This window comes from Vulpes vulpes, chromosome 9 (assembly GCF_048418805.1).
Source record: "Vulpes vulpes isolate BD-2025 chromosome 9, VulVul3, whole genome shotgun sequence".
Taxonomy (NCBI): domain Eukaryota; kingdom Metazoa; phylum Chordata; class Mammalia; order Carnivora; family Canidae; genus Vulpes; species Vulpes vulpes.
Genome location: NC_132788.1, coordinates 90,813,318 through 90,835,654, shown reverse-complemented (window position 1 = coordinate 90,835,654; position 22,337 = coordinate 90,813,318). Strand labels below are relative to the sequence as shown.

At 59.5% G+C, this 22,337-nt stretch overlaps 1 protein-coding gene across 1 annotated transcript; it reads right to left on the bottom strand.

Annotated features, from left to right (window-relative positions):
• Positions 1–2,544: 2,544 nt before the first annotated feature.
• DUSP7 (dual specificity phosphatase 7) lies at positions 2,545–9,879 on the bottom strand. The gene is made up of 3 exons (XM_025986920.2): positions 9,213–9,879; positions 7,299–7,733; positions 2,545–4,619 (listed from the first exon to the last, which is right to left on the bottom strand). Exons 1-3 carry the CDS (start codon positions 9,727–9,729, stop codon positions 4,312–4,314), a joined length of 1,260 nt encoding a protein of 419 aa, XP_025842705.1. The 5' UTR covers positions 9,730–9,879; the 3' UTR covers positions 2,545–4,311.
• Between the last annotated feature and the right edge of the window lie 12,458 nt (positions 9,880–22,337).

The window sequence follows — 22,337 nt, the reverse complement described above, 5'->3', positions numbered from 1 at the left end:
AGAAGACGGCCCAATGCAGACATGGTGTCCAGAGGCAGGCCTGAGTGTGCCGGGTAGTGGCGATGTTAGGGGAGGAGGCAGGCTCCAGCGTGGGTTCGCTGTCTGCCTCCACCCTGCCCCATTCGTGAGGGATGACGATGTTTGCACCCTGGGGAGAGGCCCTAGTGGGTGGGGGGCAGCCCCTCTCCTGAGTGCTGCCTGCCCCTCCCCCAAGCTCAGAGCAGGATGCCCCTAGGAAAACATTCATCTCTTTTGTGGTCAACTTGTCAGATGCCCTGCAGGGGGGCTGTTCCATAGTTCTGCAAGTTCTTTCTCATGTCCAGCCTTAGTCACTCCTGCTGTTGCACCTGATTCATTTATCAGAGGACAAGCTGAGGGCCCCATTAGTCTGCCACCCAGCCTGACATCACCAGACTTCCCTCAGGCATGTTCCCACCCCTGGGGCAGCCCAGCCGGCACAGGAAATGGCTGGGGGATGAATGTGCCAGTGAGTGAGCGGCTCACATCTTCCTCCCATGAGAAGGCTGGGAAGTGGCTGGAAGGGAATGGAAGGGGGGGCACTCCTGGGGCCTGGGTTGGGATGAAGAGAGACACAGGAATCCAAAGGGAGGCAAAGGGGTGTCAGGAGGAGAGATGGGACTGAGCGCCCAGGAGCTAAGCAGATCAACCTCAGAGAGCTGGTTCCTGGTGCTCAGGGGACACCGGCATCCAGGGCTTCAGCCAAAGGTGGCTTGGGACAGCGCCATGGGGAACAGCACAGCAGAAACAGAGTGGAATCACAGGAGCTCAGACCATGAGACAGAGCAGGGGCCCATGAGGTGGCACCTGGGAGCCAGAGGAGAGACAGCCGTGCAAGTTTGGCTGAGCCCGAAGTCTGCCCCGCCATGATGTGATCCTCTGTCCCCACCAGAGACAAGCTGAAGGGAACCGCAGCTGAGCGCGGTGCTGAGGTGCAAATTCCCTCAGATGAGGACACTGAGGGCCCGCGAGGCCACCTGGCCTGAGGTTGCACAGGAGGTAAAGCCCCCTGGGCCTCTACTTGAGGAGCTGGTTCAGGAGGCAGCACTGCTCCCACCCCCTACCCTGTGCTTGGGCACACTGGCACTGCCAGGCGCTTACTCGGCCTGTCGAGGGCCCAGCCCCCAGCCCGGCACCCGCGGGCTTCCCCGGCCCCGGCCAAGGGCAGCGAGAGGGAACAAAGGCCCAGTCTCTGCTTGCTCAGGCCCCCACCCCCTTGCCTGCCCCTGGCACAGAAGGACCAGGGCCCTGAGGGAGCCCAAGGGCGAAAGCAGAACCCGCCCCTTTGCCAAGGCTGCGAGAAGCCCCCTCCGCCTCCCCCAGGCCTGCTGGCTGCACCAGTGTTCCCCCATTCTAAAGCAAGCTGAGGGGGGCAAGAAGCTAGTAGCCACACATCTGGGATTGGAACCAAAGGCCCTTTGCTTGAAGAACATGCCCTCTACCCCTCATCATACTCCTGAAGTCATGACTGTGCTCTGGTTGAATGTAACATGGACAGAGGTGCCAGGGACAAAAAAACAAGTAGAGCCTGGGAGTCTTTGGAAAGGGGAAGAGTTGCCCTGACCCACTGCACCTGCCTACTTGCCTGCAGCCAGCCAGGTGGTGGTCACCGCAGAAAGGATAAAGCCAGATGACAGGCAGAGATGAGGAAATGGAGTCAGCACCTAGTTAGTCCCTGACTGGGGCTCACTCAACCCAGTCAGGGGCAAAGGAAACGTAAATCCCTCCGAAGTTCCATTCCACATGGAGCTAGGTCACCCACCGAGGGCCTCACATCCCCAGGCCATGGCCACCATCCTTCCTCCAGCCCCCAGAAGGGCTCTGCATGGTGGGTGGACACTCACTTGCTCTGGAGAAGCCAGGCATGGCCAGTTCCGCCCTGTAGGCCCAGACCAGGAAACCAATTAAACATGCTCCTCGTGCCCCAAGCACAAAAAGCACAGGGTATCTGAGTGTGAATGATTCCACTTCACAGATGGGAAGAGAGGCCAAGGAGTTTGAGTGACCTGAGGCTGCCCAGCTCCTGGGGAGCAGAGCAGGGCTGACCAGTCACTAGCCAGGTTTCATATTCCACAGGCTTCCCAGGGACTATGGGAGGGTGGGAGTTGAGAAGAAGGATGAGGTGATGAACACACACCTCTGTTCCACGCACAAGAGCAAAAAGAGGAAAGCTCAGGGCCCCAGGGCCCAATCAAGAGCCCAGAGCCCTGAGCAAATCTGCCCAATGTCCGAGTAGACAGCCCTGAGGGATTCAGGGTGAGCAGGGGCCCAGTTGTGTGACCTCAGTCCCCCAAACCTCTCCAAGCCTCCATCTCCTGTCAACCAATCAGCAGAAGCCCATGGAGAAAGCCCTGTGGTCTCTGTCTATAGCACCCAAAGGCTGGGGAAATGCCATACCTCAGCTGTCTCCCCCCAGGCCCGGCCACTCCTCCCCCTCCCGGCCCAGCAGATCACCCAAAGTAGGTGCTGGAATGCTGCTCCCCCACCAGCCCCTGGCCCCAGGCCCTTACTGGACACCACAACTTGTTTTAAAGAAAAAATAATATTTATTTGCAATATAAACAAAGTCCCGTTGCTGGTTCGGGATATATATATATGTATGTGTGTGTGTATACACGTATGTTGGGTCACAAATTTTCCTTCATAAGATCATAAAGCAAAACTGGCCACCCTCCTGGCATACTCTCATTTACACAAATCTGATGCATCTTTCCAGGTTTTTCTTTCTAAAAGTAAAAAAGAGAAAGAACCATGTACAGCATGGAAGCTTTTTGTCAATTTCTCGACTGTGGCAAGATTTTAATCCGCTGCCTTTAAGAATCCCTGAAAACCGCCCCGTGAGGTAAGACGCAGTGGGGCAGAGCTTCCGTGGCCTCGCTCACACACCAGGTACTGGCTCACTCAGGGACCCCGGCCTGACCACTCCCCACTTCCTGGGCCCCTGTGCCGTCCTGACACCTGGCGGGATGCAGGCTGGAGAAGGAACGAAACTGGAGGAAGATAACGGAATCCGTGGCTTTGTTCTGTGGATCCTGGGAGGGGGTGGACAGAGCCCCATACCCCTTTCACTTGTCCATCCTTGCCCCTTCCGCCCCTGCCCTGGGATTGAAACGGGTGCGAGTTTCCTGGTAGTAGAAGGCATGGGCAAGATGAGTGCAGGGCAAGCGTCCACGGGACAAGGGGCCTAGGAGTGGCAGCTAGACCGAAGCAACAGCCAGGGTGAGGGACAGGGCTGGGTCTCCACCACCTAAGCTTCCCCCAGCCCCTGGGCCTCCTCTCTCAGTCACAAACAAACGGGGGGAGGGGGAGAGAGAGAGAGACAGAAGTAGTGGGTACGTAGAAAAAGGGCCCTGGGCCCAGGCCCTCCTACGGGCTGAGCCCAGAGGGCTAATGCTACTGCTTGGCAGCCCCCCACAGCCCCACCTCCGGTAGGGGTGGCAGCAGAGCCTCCCATCTCCTGCCTCAGGGAGGCTGCAGAGGCCGCTGGAGGGCAGAGAACGCACAGGCCACACACAGGCCACCCAGCAGCCCAGCAGTCACGTCTTGCAAGTACAGTGCCATGGGGCTGGGCCGAGAGACGTGGGCAGGACTGGGGGTCTGATGCCGAGAGAGCAGCAAGCCGCCCCTTCGAGAAGGGCCTGCTGCAGAAATGGGAGGCTTCACACATGTGCAAAACGCATTTGGTCAAGATCAACATGGGGTTTGTCTTTTTCCATTAAAAAAACAAAACAAAACAAAAACCAATCATTGCTTTTGGAAATAGGAAGAAAAACAAAACTGAGAACACTTCTCTCTCTCGAAGGATCAGGGAAGGGATGAAATACTGGTTTATACAATCCACTGTTGCATGTAGCCTGAAAATAACACTTTTCGTTAAAAAAGAAAAATCGAGAAGAGCTTGAACACTTGCCATGCTCCGGGGAGCTTGGATTTACCTGCCAAATGTAAAAAGTAAACTCAGGTCCGTGGATGTGTCTTTAAAAAAACAGCCAAACTGGCCGGGCCATCTGCCGGTGGAGTATCCTGGGACAAAGGTGAGGCCCCACCAGCCTCCCGAGGCCATGCGTCCCAGAGCTCAGGGCCTCCCAGGGATGTCCTGTGGAGAGAGGCCTTGCTGCAGGGTCCGCCCCCTCCGGGCACTGAGGGAAGCTCGGCCACCCACCAGCCTGGGCCTCTGGGCACAGGCCATGGCCCACGATGTCTAGGTTCTGGCTGGACGTAGCAGGAGTGGGCCGCCCACCTGGCTCAAGGTGGGCGTCGGGAGGGGCCGGCCCCGCCCACCTGCACCCAGCCTCACGTGGACTCCAGGGTGTTGAGCGGGAACAGGTTGTGGTTGGTGGGCGTGGAGAAGTAGAGCTGCTCGCTGGGGGTATGGTTGTCGCACGGGCTGCTCAGCCCCAGCGTCCGCTCGAAGTCCAGCAGCTGCCCCATAAAGTTGAAGTTGGGCGAGATGTTGGACTTTTTTCTCTTGACGAAGTCGTAGGCATCGTTGAGCGACAGATTCATCTTCTGCATCAGGTAGGCCACGGTGACTGTCACCGAGCGGCTGATTCCTGCTAGGCAGTGCACCAGGACGCCACACTTCTTGGAGCGGGCCTCATCTGAAACACACAGGCATGGGTTAGGAAGGCGCCTCCTCCGGGGAGCTGGAGGTGGTGCCGGGGCGCAGAGGTTGGCATAGTCACTAGCTGGCGCTGACTGACTCTTGGGGGACCTGGTGGAGGCCCACAAGGGTGGAATGGTAGTTTGAGGTGGAGGTCAAGAGCACGACTGTGGAGAGGGCGCTGCCACGCATTAGCTTCAAGTCACTCATGTCCCGGGGCCTCAGTTTCCTTATCCATAAAATGGGCCCCCTTGTTCACAGTGCTCTTGTAAGGACCTAAGCCAAGAGAGGGCTCTCTGAACACTGGCACCAGTGATGGTCACAGTTACTGCTCGGACCACTACTGCGACAGCTGACTACCCGGCCTGTGCCGAGGGGGTCACCCGTGTCCTCTCAGGCCATCTGCACCACGGTCAGCAAGTTCATTTTATAAATGAGGTCACAGCCGCAAAAACAGAGTGACAAGCCCAAGACCACAGAGAGGCTCCTCCTAACTCCTAGCACACCACTGTCAGCCCCTGGCCTTTCAGCAGAGGCCGAGCTTGTTCTCCTGGGGCTCCTGTGGGGACCCTCGTCGAGGGCCTCCTGGGAACAGGCCCAAGGGAAGCCCTTGAAAGGGAATGGGGGGCCCAGCCCTACACTCGGCGCTGCCCTGTCCCCCACACCTTAGCCTTATTCCTGCACAGCCACTTACGGGACTTCCCAGCAGGCCCCTGCACCGGTGACATTCCCACCGCAGCCAACCAGGTTCTGCGGACCCTCCCAGCTTCCCCCAGCGCCGCTCTCCGACTCCTCTGCCTGACACCCAGTAGGAGCTCAATAAACACTGGCAGAGCCACTGAACAGCTCAGTCCTGTAATCACTCCTCCTGGGGCCCAAGGGCTGCTGCCTCTCCCCGTCCCACAGCTGTGCCAAGCACGGAGATTAACAAGAGGCAGCTCTCTGGGGCCCTCAAGGTCCCCACACCTCTCTGATTCTGGGCCCGATGGGTGCCCAGGCACACAGTGGGCACTCAATCAGTGCACCCCCACAGGACGCTGCACAGGTTCCCAAGTTGTTCAGCCCCTAGTGCTCATTTGCTCTGGCAGAGCTGCCCCTCCTCACCCCTTGGAAGGATACCCAGGGCTAAGCGTGCAGGAGGTTCTTAATCCAGATTCAGGGACTGCCTGGGGGCAAGACTAGCAGGGGAAGAGAGAGATGTTGTAGCTTTGTGCAGAGTCCCGTGGTCTGACCTTGAGACTTGGGGCTAATGGGGTGGTGGAGAGGAGTCTCCAGGAGGAGGGGACATACCAGGATCTGGGGAACGCTTGGCCCCCAAACCCACTCCCGAGTGATCCAAAGTGAAACTGCTTCCACTGGCTTTATTTTTAGCCTTCTCAGGGTGTGGCTGAACAGTGTGGGGGCTGGGGCTTGATCCTGTCCCGCTAAGTCCTAGGGGATGCTTGGGCCTCTAGTCCTTCACTTGTCCCCCCACCCCTATATCCTATTCTGTCCCCAGATGCAGAGGGGCCTCTTGGAAGGATCCAGGCACCCATGAGCCAGGCTCAGCCCTGGGAATCTGGGGTCCCCTTCTCTCCTCCCGTCTTGCTGGAGGAGAGTGTGTGCACTCAGGTGGCACCCAGAGACCTCCTGGCCGTGTCCTCCAGGGCAGAGCTGGGAAGCTCCCGACGCCCCAGTCCCGGCCCCTCCCCCAGGCCTCAGCTTCCTTCCTTCCTCCCAGCCAGGCACCTAGTTTTGGTTCCCAGTAAGCGGATGAGGCGGGGAAGCCTCCCACTTCCTGTTATTAAAGCTAGCCCGGCCCAGCTGACACCAAAACGCCCTCCACTGGACACAGCCGCCAGCAGGAGATGACTGCCCAGGCCACCTCCTCTCTGGCACTGGAGGCTGGGCACAAACATGGGGTCACCATGCTCAGAGAGCCACGGGTTTACATTCATCCTTCCCCACACCCTGGGTAAGAGCTGGGCCAGGAAGATGGCCTGCAGTCTAACAGCCTCCAGCTGGCCACAGAGGAAGCAGGATGGGGAGGGCAAAGATAAGGCAACTGGTGGAGCTTGAGTCAGCTGGGGAGGAAGGGGGCTGAGGGCTCTAAGCGAAACAGCAGAACATACTGCTCTGGGGGAGGTTCCCCTATACTCGAAGCAAGCCCCACTGACTGCCGGGAGCATCCAAGGCCCTACTGAGCCACTCTGGGTCACCACATTCCAATAGCTGCCCATTTGAGGTCAGCTTTTGGCTCCAGGGCCACCCCTTCAACCCCCTCAGGTACAAAATAAAGTCCAAAGAGGCACCGTGCAGCCCCCTCCTGGAAAACATGTGTGCTGAGGCGTGATGCAGAGCAAGTAAGACCTGTGGGAGGTCTGAGAGCTGTGATGTTTCAGCTTGCTGAGCCCAAAACAGCAGAGCCAGAAAAACACAAGCTGGACAGTAGAGTCCATGGGGTACCAACAGTTGGGGGGTGGGGGAATCCAGGCCTCAGGGGACTGCTCAGGTCCCGAGGGCCCTGGTGACTCACAGCAGGCTTGGGTTCGGCCACGGGTGCAAGCTGGCACATGCAGGGCACACACAGGCTCCGACAGGCCCCGAGGTACCCAGTCAGGCGCCAGGGACACCCAAGTCCCGTACACACCTTGACGCACCTGCCCACCAACCCCACCCAGAGCATAGCGACACCTACCAATGAAGCTGATGGCCTCGGGAAAGAACTGGGAGAGGTTCTGGCTCCAGTGGTCGGAGATGGGGATCTGCTTATAGGTGAACTCGCCACCATGCTCAAAGGCGTTGGGCAGGTTAGGCGTGACGTTGAGGATATACTTGATGCCGTACTTGCCGAGTACGTCCAGGTTAGTGGAGTCCTTGGCACAGCCGAGGTAGAGGTAGGGCAGGATCTGGACGGGGAAGGCTGGTTGGCTGGATGGCACGGGGCTGCCATCCGACTCGGTGGCACTGCTGGGCAGCTCTCGGTCTGATTCCCCGTCTGAGCAGTCGGAGCTGATCCGCAGGCCCCCCAGGCCCAGCACTGAGGTGGGTGGTGAGCCACTCGGTGAGGACGAGCTGTCCACGTTGGTCTCGCAATGCTCTGAATACTCTGTCTGGAACTTGTTGAAACCACCTGTGGCCAGGGTAAGAGGGCCTGGGTGAGAGACTGCCCATGCCACTGGCCGATGCCCCCAGACCAATGGGCTGCCCAAAACCAACAGTGGTGGCCAGGGCTGCCCCTGTCAAGCGCTATGACACCACCAACGGCCAATATGGGTCCTGCCAAGCATATTACACGTGTACCATGTTCTCTACATCATCTATCCAGTGACCCACTTAGAATGGGAAACTGAGGCCCCAGGAGATGAAGTGACATGCCTGAGCTCCATACCCTGACCCATAAGGCTTCAGGGTCCCAGCCATATCACCAGCTTTAGGGCACTTAAGGCCAGGCCCCAGCTCATTTCTCTTCCACAGCTCCCATGCACACCTGGCACCCATGGGTGCTCCATAACCACTAAACGGTAAAGGAAAGCAGACAACCCCATCTCGACTCAGCACCTGTGGGTTTGTGAACCCCTCTTACAGATGAGACAGCGGGGCCAGAGCTGGGTCCAGGTCCGTTACAGGTCCACAGAGGGCCTCCGGTCCTTGTCCCTCACCCCCAACCACGGTCAGGGCGGGCAGCGTGAAAGTACTGGTTGGCTCTTTCCTCTCACAGTGGCAAGTTCGTAAAAGGGGTCCCAACTCCACTTCTCCCCCTGGGAACTCAAGACCCTCAGCCTTAGAAACACAGAGGGGGAGGGCTGCGGGGCTTTACACAGCCCCGAACCGGGGAGCGCCTTGCAGCTAGGATGGGCCCTGCGCCCGAGGGTGCCGCAGGCCTCCCCTCCCCTCCCCGCCTGCCCGCCCGCTGCCAGCGAGAGGCCATTTTGGAATGTTAATTGGAAACACCGGCTGCAGCCACTCGCCCCCCAGCTGCCTCCCCCTTCCACAAGCTTTAGGGCAGTAGGCTGGGGACTTGGGGGTCCCGGAAAGCCAGGGCAGGGGACGCTGCTTATAGTCCTGCCCCAAGTGCCTCTGAAAGGCTGTGACCCCCAAGTAGTGAGACCAAAGCGGGGATGCCCGGAGTCCCCCCACCCAAACGACCCCTACCTTGGGGGTGGGGATTAATGCTGCCAAAGGCTCCTATATCCTGACCCTGGTCTTCCAGGGACACACATTCTAGGCTGGAGGAGCTGGACATGGGTGCCCTGTCATCTCTGGGGTCCCAGGAGGCGGCCCCTTCCTCGTCTGAGGGGCTCAGCAGGAACCTAGGCGCTGCCATGGTCCCAAAACAGGGGGAAAAAAAAAAAAAAAGGAAAGCCCAGGCCGGGAAAGTTTGTTCAGCCCACTCGAATCGTGCCGAGAAGGTGGTGCAGAGGGGGCCCTCGTGCCAGTCTAAACCCTCACCGCGGGGGCCGAGCTCCCGGTAGAGGCGGATGCGAGCCGGGGGCGACGTGGCGCCGGCCAGGCAGGCGTAGCGCATGGAGAGAAAGCAGCCTCCGGCGGGGGCGTCAGGGAGCCTCGGGAGAGCCCCAGTCCCGGACGGGGGTCTCAGGGCTGCCCTCACCTTGGAGGTAGTAGGCCTGGCAGCCGTCGTCGCGCAGCTTTTGCAGGAGCAGGCCAAGCACCGAGGCGGGAGCGCCGGGCTCCGGCTGCCACTCGGCCGTGGCCTCGTCGTAGAGCAGCACGGTGGCCGCCTTGCAGCGCGTGGCGAAGCGCTCCTTGTCGGCGTGGTTGGGGATGATGGAGCGGATGGGCAGGTTGCCCTTGCGCAGGCGGCGCAGCATGAGGCCCGGGATGGCCAGGTTGATGGCCGTCTCGATGTGCGACGACTCGAAGAGCTCGTGCGGCCGGCAGTCGAGCAGCAGCAGGGACGCGCCGCCGCGCGCCTCCAGCTCCTCCTGCAGCCACTCGGCGCTCTTGCAGGGCATGGCCCCCGCGCCCGTCGCCGCTCCCGCGCCGGTGCTAGTGCCGGACCCGGGCCCCGCACCGGGCTCCGACCCCGCCCCGGTGTCCCCAGCAGCCGACGCCCCCGAGGCCGACATGTGCGCCCGCGCTGGGGGGCCGCGGAGCTGGTTTTTCATGGGGAGCGCGGGCGGCCCGGGGCAGGGGCCGGGCAGCCCTGCCCTGGGACGGCGCCCCGGCCGCGCGGGCCCCAGCCGCGTCTCCGGGCGCCCGCCTCCCGCCGAGCTGCGCGCCCGCCGCCCCGGCCTCCCGGCCTCCGTCCCGCCCGGCCCTCCGCGCGCGCCGCGGCCTGACAGCCCCAATTAAACGGCGGCTCCGGCGGCCGCGCGCCGAGGCGTCCTCCGGGGGGCGGGGCCGCGGGGCCGGCGCCCGGGCTTAAAGGCGCCGCGCCTCCGCCGCCCCTCCCCGCGGAGGACGCGGGCGCGCTCGCGGCCCCGCGCGCGCAGAGACCTGCGCCCGCCGGGGCCCTCGCCCCAGCTCGGCGGGAACCTGGCCAGGACGCGTCTGGGATGCCTGGCCGAGCCCCTTCCCCTAAGCCGAGTCCCCTCCCAGCTCCGCCGAGTGCTACCGCGAAGAGCTGCCTTAGGGGCGTCCTGCGCCCGGCATTCCCTCCCCTCCTGCGCTGAAGCAGAGTCTCCCCCGGGACAGGGCGGCGGGTGGGGGCGGTCACGCTGAGCCAATGTCCCCTCCTCCTGTCAACCCCATTCATTCATTTTCTCAGCGAGCTCATTCAACAAATGGATATTGAACGCCTACTACGTGCCAGGCACTGTGCTTAGGAGGTCACCGTTTCGGGCGACTGCCCAGTCCCTACGACGGCCACAGGCTACCCCTGGAAGGGGGATCCCACCCCAGCCGGCCAGATGGGGAATCGGCAGACAGGGGCCTGGAGGAGCAGCAGGGCCCCAGGGCCGCGCCACACTCCGCGGGCAGGACTGGAGAGATCCTGCAGAGGGCTAGACGCCTAGGAGGAGCGAGCGAGCCCTTTAAGAAGGCTTCACCGGCGGGGAGGTGACAGGCGCCGAGCGAAGCGCCACGTGACTTTTCCTCGGGGGCGGGTGGGAGGGGCGCTCTCCTTTATCGGCAGCTCTGCCTCTCCGGCCCCTCCCCCGCGCACCAACCACCTTGCGCCGGGGGCGGGAGTGCGTCGCGCAGACGGCCAATCGCGGCCGGAGGAGGCGGTCGGGGCGGGGGCGGGGCTCGGCTCGGGTCCGCCCCGCGCAGGGGAGGGGGCGGGGCCTCCGCCGGCGCGGTGTGTCGGCTCGCGGGCGGCCGGGCGGGGCGGAGGAGGTGAATGGAGCCGCAGGTAGCCCTGGAACAAAGCGGCTCGACTGGAGCGGCGCGCGTGCGCACGGCGTGCCGCGCTTTCCCTCCGGGGCCTGTGTCATCTGCCCGGGGAGGGAGCTAGCGGCTGGGCCCCGCCGTCTGCGCGGCCGTTCCCCGCGGGCAGGGTGCCTCCCCTCGCTCGGGGTTTAAACCTCCCACTCCGCCCGAGGCTGGCCGGCGCGCAGCCACTTTGCCTGGACGGAGCCCAGCAAGCCCATCACAGATCTGTCCCGCTAGGAGGGTGCTTCTCCGAGGTCGGGCTCCCGGCTGGCACTCCGGGTTGCTGGTTGTCAGGGATGGACGCAGCGCTTGAAAAGAAGCCTGAGCAGACCCACGCGGGAGGGGAGCTGCTGGCGGGTGAATCATTCCTCAGCGGGCTTGTTGCAGGCTTGCTGGGGCTTCGGGTACGGCAGTGCCTGATGAGGAATTGGCCACTGCTCTCAATAGTGGGGGCGCATCTCAAATGGGAGCCCCCACTGTGTCCTCGCAGTCCCTGTCCCCCCATGTAGGAGAAAGAACCTCCCTGGACAGAGGAGGGAGGCCCTGCCGCCCCTCCCACTAGCTTGTGATGGCTCCCTTGTCTCCCCTTCAGGACTCCTGGGGGTTGGGACAGGCTAGAGGAGAGACCTGTGAAGATGTGGGGGACATGGAGAAACTCCCCAGGAGGTGGGGCATCCCCTAGCAAGGAGTGTGAAGATGGGAGCTAGAAGAGGTGGGGTTCAGATGAGTACAGGAGGGTGGAGGCACCTGAGGAGAAGGTGACAGTGGAAGCAAAGGAGTGGAAGAGAATAAGCACAGCCGGCCAGACTTCTGAGCTTCCCACAGGGGCCCTGGGCCCCCGTCAGTCAACTTGGAGGAGTAGCCCAAAGCCTTGGTTCCTGAATGGAAGGCCTGCCTCCAGTCTGAACAGCTAGACAATGCATAAAATGGATCACAGCAGGGATGCCCTGGGTGCATGTGTATATGTGTGCAGGCTTGTGTGCAAGTGGGGCAGGGCGGGGGGTGGGGGGCGGATGACACAGACCCCTCTGACTTACAGAGCACAGCAGGAACTTGCCCTTGGTCAGAGAGGGGGAGGCCGGAACCGCCTCTGCCCAGGGACTTGCCCTGTAACTGTGAGTCTCCCTCAAGAATGCTGGGAAAGGTACCTGGGAAAGGGAGCCTGGTGCCCTGAGCAAGGTCTTGGGATCAAAGACATTCCTCCTGTTCGGGAATGTGGCCTTTCTTGCCCTTCAGGGTTCAGGCCCTCTCCCACCTGCAGCCCCTAGGAGAGGGGCCCCACCTCCCCTCTAACTCCCTCACCAAGGTCTCCCTGAGGGGCAGGGTGGGGGGCCCCCAGAACAGGTCTGGGTCCCTGGGGGTAAGTAAGCTGGTCTCAGGAAGAGAACTGCAGGTAGCATATATATGATAGGACAGTGTAGAGCTGTCTCCTTCTCCTATACCCCTCTGGGCCTTTGTACACTCTACTCCCACAGCCTGCACTTTTTTTGCCCTCACCCTTCGCCAGCCTTGTAGAAGATCCCAGTTCAGACGTCCTCTGATCCTCTAGGCTAGAATAACCCCCCTGTTCCATAACCCTGGGACCCCTGACCCCATCTTTGCTCTGGAATCTATCACTGTCACTGTTTAGCATCCCCCACCAGACTTTCCCCCTTGGACACCCAATGGTATGTCTATTGCCAATCAAGCCCATTTGTCCTCCTAGCGTCTGTCTCATCCCTTTCCTCCCAAGTGCTAGGCCTGAACCCATGAGGCGTGTTTGGAGCTACCTTCCCTGTCTGCACAAATCCAGCCCCGGAACCAGTGAAGGAGCCTTCCCAGCAGGGCAAAGCTTGGCTATGAGAGTGGGATGTTTGATATGAACTGAGCAGATGTGAACTGCTTTGCACCCGGCCTGCCCCCCTCATCCACATGGCTTGGTAACCCAGGACCTGGGGCACCTACGTGGCTCAGTGGGTTAAGTGTCTGCCTTTGGCTCAGGTCATGATGGCTCAGGTCATGATCCGGGGGTCATGCTTACCAGGGAGCCTGCTTCTCCCTGTCCCTCTGCCCCTCCCCTCTGTGCTCAAGCATGCTCTCTCTCTCTCTCTCTCTCTCTCAAATAAATAAATAAATAAATAAATAAATAAATAAATAAAATCTTAAAAAAATATTTAAGCATCTTCAAAGCAGACTTTCCTTTTCCCATTGGTGTCCATGGATTTCTTAGAGATGGGCCAACATGTTTTGAACAGCACAGGCCAGAGGGAGAGGAAGGGAGGAAGGTCAGTTCCTTTCTCCTATCTTAAGGAGGCTAACACAAATTTAGGGCGAGCTCCTGCTGCTTCCAGGAGGGCAGTTTGTAATAGTGACCAATTTCATGCCGCCATGAGAGCTGACTAGGGGCTGGGGAGAGGCTCAGGGACTCCAGTCTATCTGGGCCTAAGACCCAGCCTGGGGGTCACTCAGCTTGTCCTGGAACCTTGGGACAGCTTTTTCCCAATCCCTTGATGAGGTGCCTGCCTGGGCTGCAGTCAGAGCAAGTAATGTGTAAGCCAGGCCAGAAGTGAACTGTGAAAGGCCCGGCAACTCTCCTGCCTTGGACAGAGCTCTGGCTGTGCACACCTGAGTTTGCACGTGTACACACTCATGTAAGGACACACAATGCCCATAGACTGATCCACATGTGCTCACAGGCATATATGTGTGTGTGCAGAAATACACAACACACCATGTGCACACATGTTCTCCATCATCTGCACACACACAAAGAGACCTTGTATGTCTGGGCACTTGCCAGCCGTGTTGGAGTGATACCCACAGACAGGTAGCCCAGAGGGCTTGTTACAGGCTGAGAGAATCCATGCTCCCCTTCCACAGCCCTCCAGTCACCTGGGCTCACCCTGTCCTATCAGCTCTTGCTGGGACCTCTGCAGTGACAAGTTCCGAATGGAACCAAACTCTGCCCCTGCCTTCCTTCCAGAGGGAAGCCGTCTGGCCCTGGCTGACGGCAGTGCAGCATGGGGCAGCTATTGCCTGGGACTGCTCTAGTGCTGGGGAGCCACGTGCCTGTTCATCCTCCCCTGCCCTTCCCTGCCCAGGTGTGTAGGGCAGAGGGGTAGGAGGACAGGGCCCTGGGGAGCAGGTGGGAGAGGGTCACACCTAGGATAAGCAGAGAACAAGACCCAGCAGGATGGAACTCCCCAAGGCTGCCTGGAGAAGGCAAAGGGGAAGAAGTGAGGAGAGCCAGGCCGCTCGGGAGCCTCCCCACCATTCATGTTCAAACTCTTCCTGAGCATCTGCCCTGGGCCAGGGAGGGTGCGGGGAAGGGAACTGGGACTCAGAGGGAACTAGGCCAGGGTAATTCCTCCCTCTCCCAGCTCCCCGCAGTGGCAGAGCAGGCCCTTAGCCAACCTCCTCATGTGCATCCCCCTTGGCTCCTGTGACAGTGTGCCTGTCTCGGTTGCCTGCCCAGCCTCTGGGACCAGCCTGAGGAGAGAGACCAGAAGACAAGCATGTACTACTCTGCTGTGCTTTGTCCCTGGCAGGCATTACTAGTCAATCACAGCACTGTCTCTTGCCCAGCCATCCTGTGGCCTCAAAACACTTCTAGGCAGGCATGACCAGCTGATTGATTGTGATTGATTGTGCCCTCCCTGGGCAAGAGAGATAAAACCCATCTGCTAAAGTCTCAGTTCACAGGCAGGCCAGCTGCAGCCTCTCTGTCCCCAGCCCCAGCTCACTTCACCCTGACCTCCTCCTGCACCTGACTCTGGGCCCAGACACAGCACCTCTGCTTCCACACCCTTCCTCATTCTGTGCCCCCACCCTCTGAAATCATCTCTAGCTTCCAAGGAGTCTCAGCCCCAGGAAGTCTCCCCCCTCTGACCTCAGCAGAGTGCTTTTTCCCCTAATCCACGTTTATTGCCCTTTCCCCACTTAAGGGCAGTTAGGCCTGGAGGGATGGGGATGGAGCATCTTTGGCCATGGAGCCTCACAGGTGACTTCACCTGTGTGAGCCCCTTTATCACTGGAGGTCCCCGGGTGGTTACTTAGAGTCCTGGGGCCCAATCAGGCCTTCCTCATGGCTCTGCCCACCTTCCATTCTGAGCTCTCCCCAGTATGAGTTCCCCTTAGGGAGGTGGGGGTCTCCTGGGCTACCGTCTGTGCAGCACTGATTTGGGGCTGTTGTCAAGTCGGCCTGGTTTCTTTTTTTTTTTTTTAATTTTTTTAAATTTTCATTTATTTATGATAGTCACACAGAGAGAGAGAGAGAGAGGCAGAGACACAGGCAGAGGGAGAAGCAGGCTCCATGCACCGGGAGCCCGACGTGGGATTCGATCCCGGGTCTCCAGGATCGCGCCCTGGGCCAAAGGCAGGCGCCAAACCGCCGCGCCACCCAGGGATCCCATGGCCTGGTTTCTGTCCTAGCACATAGGTCACACCTGTGCTGCCCTCATCCTATGGCAGCTTCTCTGTATCCTGAGCCCTGCCTTCACTGGAGATACCCCAGTGCGGAGACCAGAGCAGAGCTTGTCTGTTCTACAGGTGGGGATGCTGCTGAGGCCTAGGAAGGGAAATGTCTTGCCCAAGGGCCTGGCTCCAGGCCCAGCCAGTTACTCACTTACCCATTGGGCCTGGGGTGAGTCATGGTGCCCAGGTGATGGGAAGGAAACATATAAACACGGGCAAGTGGGAAGGGCAGGCTTGGAGGCGGGTGGGTAGTACCTGCCTAGGGCTCCCAGCTAGTAGCTCCCACACACAGCCCCCTATGGGCTTACTGGGCAGGTGCACACCAGACTGTCTCAAAACATGTTCCCTTCTGGCTCCTTGTCCAGGCTTTGCATCAGCTCCAGAAAGACTGTCAACACATTTGACAAATGGGGACACTGAGGCCCACGGTTACCAATCAAGCTGTGGCAGGGGGCTGGGTCCCAGACTAAAACCAGAGCTCCTTCCCCCAGGTGAGGGGTTCCCAGCTGGCTCTCACTATGGCTCCAGGCCCCTGCAGGAGGAGACCCAAGCATGGCCCATAGGGAGCCCTTGCTCTACTTATTCTTTCCTATTTCTTGGGGGCAGGGGACCAACACTGGCAGGGTGGGGGAGAGACTGGAGGCATGTGCAGCTCTTCACCCCATAACAAGAGGGTGCTGTATCTTGCATGTAGTGTATGTGCTATCAAATGCTCTTCCCACTTCTGTGGCATACCTGGCTGACCCAGCTTGGGAATTCACCTTCTCCGATGGTCACCACCTGGTCCAGGCTTCCCTACCTCTCCCTGGCCCATCCCACCAGCCTCCCTCCCAGCCCCTGCCCCACTCCCCACACCACAGCCAGAGGGACCTTTTGAGAATGTGAATCAGACTTGGCCTGCTCCTGCTCCAGAGTTCCCATTGTCCTGACAGAGTCCCAAGTCATCTCTGTGGCCAATGTGGCTCTTGATGACATGGCTCTGCCCCTGTCCCCACTGCTCTGCCTCTTCTCAGGGGCCGAGATTCTCTGACACCCCCACTCTCCCAGCCCAGCCCTACCCCAACATTTAGGGCCTTTGCACTCACAGGTCCCTCTACTGGAACCCTCTCCTCCCAGCTCTTGCCTCGAAATACCTTCTCATCCTTCCCTCCAAACCCACTTGTCCTTCAGAGTCAGAGTAGCACCTAGGAGGTGGCTTAGCCAGCATTAGAACCCTGACCTCCTTCTAGACTTTGTGTTGTCAGCCACGAGCCCATGGTCCCGTGATTTAAAATGCCTTTGGCTCTCCCCTGCACACTGGATGATTCTGAAGCCTCCGACTTCCGTTTCCCACCTAGGCCTCAGCCTGTCCTGTATGACTTGCCCAGAGTCACTCAGTGAGATTACCTGGAGCCAGAAGAGGCTCCTTGCCATAGAGGGATGGATTCCTGCTCTCAACATGCTCCCAACCTCAGGCACTAGGCCTCAATTTCCCTGTTTGAGAAAGGGCTCTCCCTCTCTGCCAGCCAGGTGCGGCTCACCCTTTCTCCAAAGGTTGAGCCAAAACTCTTCCCTCTTGGTGGACTCAGAGGTCCCTGGGTCCCTAGGCTGGGCTCCAATCCTGCATACCGCTGCCCACAAGTCTGCAGGAAGTGTGGGACTGGGAGTCAGATTGGGCAGGCTGGGCCTGCTTTCCTGGGGGTTCAGAAGAAAGGAGAGGAGAGAGGGAAAGAGCCCAGATAAGCCCAGGTGGTCTAGCTCTCTGCTCCAAAGCCGCATGTGAAGGCCAGAACCCTTTCCTTGTGTCCCCCTCCCCAGAGTTTTTAGTCTGAGCTGATTCCCCCTCCCTCTTGTGACATTTGGGACTTATGTGCAGCACCTCATGAGCCCACCCAGGCTCTGAGGGATGGGAGCCAGGGCTTAGGGGGTATAGGAGTCCTTAGCAACCTGCCCATCTGGCCACCATGTTGCCCTTGGCGTCATGCTCCAGGCTTCTGAGTCTTCTCAGGAAGGGCCTGGAGCCCCAGTGGCTTGAGCAGGGGTGGGAGGCAGGAGGGTGACCTAGACAGGCATTCCCAGCCAGAGCAAAGGCAGGAAGTAGTGATGGAGTCAGGAGCGGGTATGTGTGTCCTGGTTCTGTCTTTGCTGAACCAGCCTATGGTTTTTTGACTGGGAGGGCCAGCAATGGCAGGCTCCTGACAGTAAAGTCAGTCCAACCTTTGAGGCTGAGAGGCTGGAGGAGGCTGGGAATTCCCAGGGTATCTGGTGGGGCGGAAGTGCCAGCGGCCTGGGCTGGGTCTGCTTCGGGTGGGCCAAGGGGTGGAGACTGCTAGGGCTCTCTGTAGCTGCCAGGCCTAATTGCCTCATTAGTATCTGCCTGCTGCCTGGGCCTGTCTGGTTCCCTCCCCACTGGCCCACAGAGCCCTGTTTTTCAGGAATCCCTCCTACAGGCATTGATGGTGACAGTGACGGTGACCACATGATTATGACGAGGCCGGGGAAATGGCCTGGGAGCCAGCTGGCCTGGGCCGGGCGTGAAGTTGCGGGGTTAAGGCCTCAGGGCCCAGCACCATCCCGCATGGGCTCAGCCATCCGCTGCCTGCCCAGACTGGATGTGCCGTGTTCCCAACTCGATGGGCCCCACGGGCCGCACCAGAAAATTGTCTAGAGGAAACCCCCCTTTCCGGCTTGGCCCTACACTGCCCTACTCCTGCCACATGACCCATGGCCTGGGGGAATCCATCCCTGCAAAGGCTACAGTCTCCTGGGAGACAGGAATCAAATGGACGCTCTTTCAGGGCTCCAAGGAGTATCCAAGGAGTGAGTGTGCCATGTGTGTTGGTACAAGGCAGGAGCAAGAGGAGGAATGGTGGGCCTGACCCAGAGACCTGGTTCCAATCCGGCTTCCACCACCAGCTTCCCCTCCCAAGGCTTCAGTTTCCTCTTCTATAAGGCAGGGGTGCAGCACACCATGCCAATTGTTAGGAGGCAGGAGGAAGCCCACCACTGGAGGGCCCAGCCCAGGGCTGAGCACATATTCCCTGGCTCAACTCTCTTGGACCCGGGGAAGTGGGGTGAGGGCCCTGGAGGCAGGCAATGATCCCCAAGGGAAGGCTTCCTGGAGCACTGGGATAAGGAGGGGGCCTGCAGCTGCTGCGCTGGGAGGTGTGAGCAGAACGGGCTCTCCGCCCCAGCAGGGAGAAGAGACACAGCACCTCTGCTGAACCTGGAGCTGGTGGCTGCCCTGTCCTGAGGCTGATGTCCTGGTGGGGGTGGCGGCATGGACGCTCCCAACACCCGGGGCCTGCCTGTGCAGGTCCCATCCCGTGGGGCAAGGCCCTGCCCGCCAGCCTCATGCCTTTGACTCTGTGGCCACGCCTGCCCACCCACCTGCCTGCCCTCCCATGATGAAGGGTAGGGAGTCAGAGTGATCAGGACCTCAGCATGGCTCAAACATGGTCCCACCTGCAAGCCTTGGCCACACCAGCCCCCTGCTACCTTCTGTTCACCCTTCCTTAGCTGTCACACACATTCAGTGCCCACCTTTTGCTCAGACCCAGCAGACAATAGCCCCTGCTCTGAACTCAGAGAGCCTTTCCCATCAGGGGGCTTTGACCCATACCTCCTGCCTCCTCAGGGTTTTTCCTGTAGCACTGTCCAAAGTGGGATCCATGGAACACTGGGCCTGCCCAGTATACCTTGATAGAAAAGGTCAGGTGGTCAAATGTCTGGAAAACGCCATGAGCTCTATGGCCAAAGCTGCATAGCATATGAGTGTGTTAAAGGCTTTGACAAGCCCTGCAAGGATCTAGCTGGGCTTATTTTGTTCATCTGGCATTTCCCAAACTCTGGAGACCACAGGGGTACCTGGGTGGCTCAGTCCATTAGATGTCCAACTCTTTTTTTTTTTTTTTAATTTTTTTAATTATTTATTTATGTAGTCATACAGAGAGAGAGAGAGAGAGAGAGAGAGAGGCAGAGACATAGGCAGAGGGAGAAGCAGGCTCCATGCACCGGGAGCCTGACGTGGGATTCGATCCCGGTCTCCAGGATCGCGCCCTGGGCCAAAGGCAGGCGCCAAACCGCTGCGCCACCCAGGGATCCCTAGATGTCCAACTCTTAATTTCAGCTCAAGTCATGATCTTGGGGATGTGATCAAATACCACCTCCCTTTGTTGGGCTCTGGGCTTAGAGAGCCATCTGCTTGTCCCTCTCCCTCTGCTTTTCCCTCCTCTCTCTCTCTCTCAATTAAGTAAATAAACTCTTAAAAAAAAAAAAAAAACTCTGGAGACCACAGCATCAGTTTCCAGCAAAACCTCCTATCAGCTCGTGGGACTATTATGCCCTCAGCACGTCCTTCAGTGAGGGAGAAAGTGGCCTATGTTGCCTAGTGGCTTTTCACACCACGTTGTCTTCCCTGGACTGTCCTTCCCATCTTCAGACGGGAAGCTGATCATCAAGGTGATCACTCAGAACCTCACGCCCTTCTTCTGACCTGCTGTGGGACCCAGCAGTCTGTTTCCCGCCGCAGGTCCAGCCACCCACCCTGCCATGCAGCCATGCGGTTAGAAACTAGCCCAGTGGGGAGGCAAGGATGATCAATGGGCACTGGGGAGCCCAGGCTGGAGAGGGAGGAGGTGAGCCAGACACCCAGCTGTGCTGCCCCTCACCAGCAGCCACCAGCCCTTGGCCCTGACCAGCTCTGGTGGCTCCCAGCTCAAAGCTGCATGGGGCTGGGCGGGGCGGAAGGGGAAGCTGCCGGGTCTCAGCTTGGGAGCCTTGGACAGGGCCCCCTCCCCAAGCCAAGGCCAGAGTTGGGTTACGAGCCCTGAGGGTCTCCTAATGAGTTCCACATGCAAGTGGATGCCTCGGAGAGGAAATGGGAAGGGGCTGGGGCAGGGGGAGCAGGACCTGGGAGAGGATTGGAAACATGTGTGGAGGAGGAGAAGGAGGAGGAGGAGGAGGAGAAGGTGGGGGAGGACAGAGAGGAAGAAAAGGGAGAAGGGGGAGAGCAGCAAGGGGAGGAGACTTCACCCCCCAGAAGTCCTGGTGTATCCTGCCTCAGGCTAATTGCCAGGCTCCCAGGCTCCTCTAGGAGGCTCTCAGACCCCCAGTCCACTGGGGGCAGAGGTGGGAGAGACCCTCAGAGGGCCTGCTCCTTTCCTTCAAGTGGAGAAAGCCCCAGTCTCCTAGCCCTCCTGGGCTGGGGCTCTGAGCCATTAGGGACAAGACAAAACCAGCTGGGTGGAAGGAGCCCTGGGGGCATGAGGAAGCCCCTGAGAGCCAGCCAGCCAGCGGGCCAGTAGCAAAGTGCTCCTTCAGATCCAGCCCAGCCTTCCTCCTTGTGCACCAGAGAGCCCCAGGCAGAGCAAGGCCCCAGACCTGTCAGTCCTACCCTCACATTTGCCCCTCTTGGCTAGTGGGTTCGCAGGGAGGCCAGTCAGGTAGGGGCCGTGCCTGGGCACCTGGATGGGCCTGATGGCTGGAAGCCTCACTAGGAAAAGGCTGTGTAGGGAGCCATGATGACGTGTGTGGGGGTTAGGGAGCAGGGTCTCAGGGCCTCACGGGGAACAAGGGATACCCCCCTGCCCCACCTAGGAGTACTGGTTTTCAGCCCCAAGTTTCCAGCTGGCCCACCAAGGCTGAGCCTGGAGTCAGCCTTATAGCCAGCTGGCCGACCTGCAGGACTCTGATACTAGGAGCCGAGCCCTTAGGGCTCCACCTCTCTAGGGGCTCCCTAGCCCCCTCCCTAGGCCATGGGCTGGAGCCCAGCAAGGACGAGGCCTACTCTTAGGGCTTCGTATGAACTGTCTTGGTGAATCTTCCCAGCAGCTCTAGGAGGCCACTCCTGCTCTTCTCCCATTCTGTGGATGAGGAGGCTGAAGCCCAGAGGTGACGTCGGAGCATTCCTGGGAGCAGCAAGAGTACAGAGGCCCTGGGCCTAGAATGTGCCTGGTGTGCCCAAGGAGATGAGGAGGCTGCTGTGGCTGGGGGAAGAGGAGATGAGAAGAGGGTGGAGGGTGGCAAGAGACAGGGTGGCAGACAGGCAGGATTGGGTAAGGCCTCAATGGCTGTGGCTCACACTGGGACCTCCACTTGCCGTGCAGGAGGCTGTGGGGCCACTGGCGGTAGAGCAGGTGTGGCATGAGCTCTCTTACCTGCTCTCCCTTTACTATTTATTACTTTTTATTCTGATCACTTAGTAGACCCTGGCCACTCTGAGGAGAACAGATGGGGTAGGACAAGAGCAGAAGTGGGAGACCAGGCAAGAAACCATCATGTAACTCAGCAGGTCCTATCTCCTTGGGGGGCTAGCTTGGGGATGGCCTGAGTGGTAGGCAGGTCCAAGCTTCTGGGGGTAGCTTGGAGGGCCCTCACCCGACCTGCATGAGCCTGAGGCTCTCGTCCCTCACCCAGGGGTCTATAGAGAGGAGGCTACCTCAAACCAGAGGCATTTATCCCCCAATGGGAGACTTTAGAATATCTCTCAAAAGGTATGGGCATCCTTGTGGGGTCTCACAAATGGCTCTATCTCAAACACACTCTAACTACCGGAGGCGCTAGGCCCAACCCTAGGACCAGGGCAACCTCAGGAGCGAAGGTCAGCTTCACTGTTTGAGCTAAGAAGTCCATGGCGGTGGCCCAGATGTGGGCTGGCCCAGGCCTCTGCCACAGAAAGCACCTTCTGTTTTCAGTTAGCTGGCGCATGTAAGCCTCTGCCTGGAGGGCCTAGGAGGACTAATTGCACTGCTTCTCTGGCTCTAAGTTTCAGAGGCTTTGGAGGAGCCAATTCAGGAGCAGTTGTCATAGGAAGAAGATTCTGGGGGCTGAGCTGGGAGTGGGCGGGAGGGACATGTCTTGGGTGGGGTCAGGGTTTAAGGGGCTCAGTGCATAGGGAGGGTGGGGCATCATAGATCTTCTAGGAGAGCTAGGTGGTTCTAGAGAGACCTGCCTGGGGAGGGCTGCAGCA

Bases quoted from the DNA above. Each gene is read 5' to 3' on its own strand.
- DUSP7 (XM_025986920.2), bottom strand. From the start codon at position 9,729: ATGAAAAACCAGCTCCGCGGCCCCCCAGCGCGGGCGCACATGTCGGCC. The intron at 7,734-9,212 runs GTGAGGGCAGCC...CCCTGGCCACAG, and splicing joins CCAGGCCTACTACCTCCAAG to GTGGTTTCAACAAGTTCCAG. The intron at 4,620-7,298 runs GTAGGTGTCGCT...TGTGTGTTTCAG, and splicing joins CGAGGCCATCAGCTTCATTG to ATGAGGCCCGCTCCAAGAAG.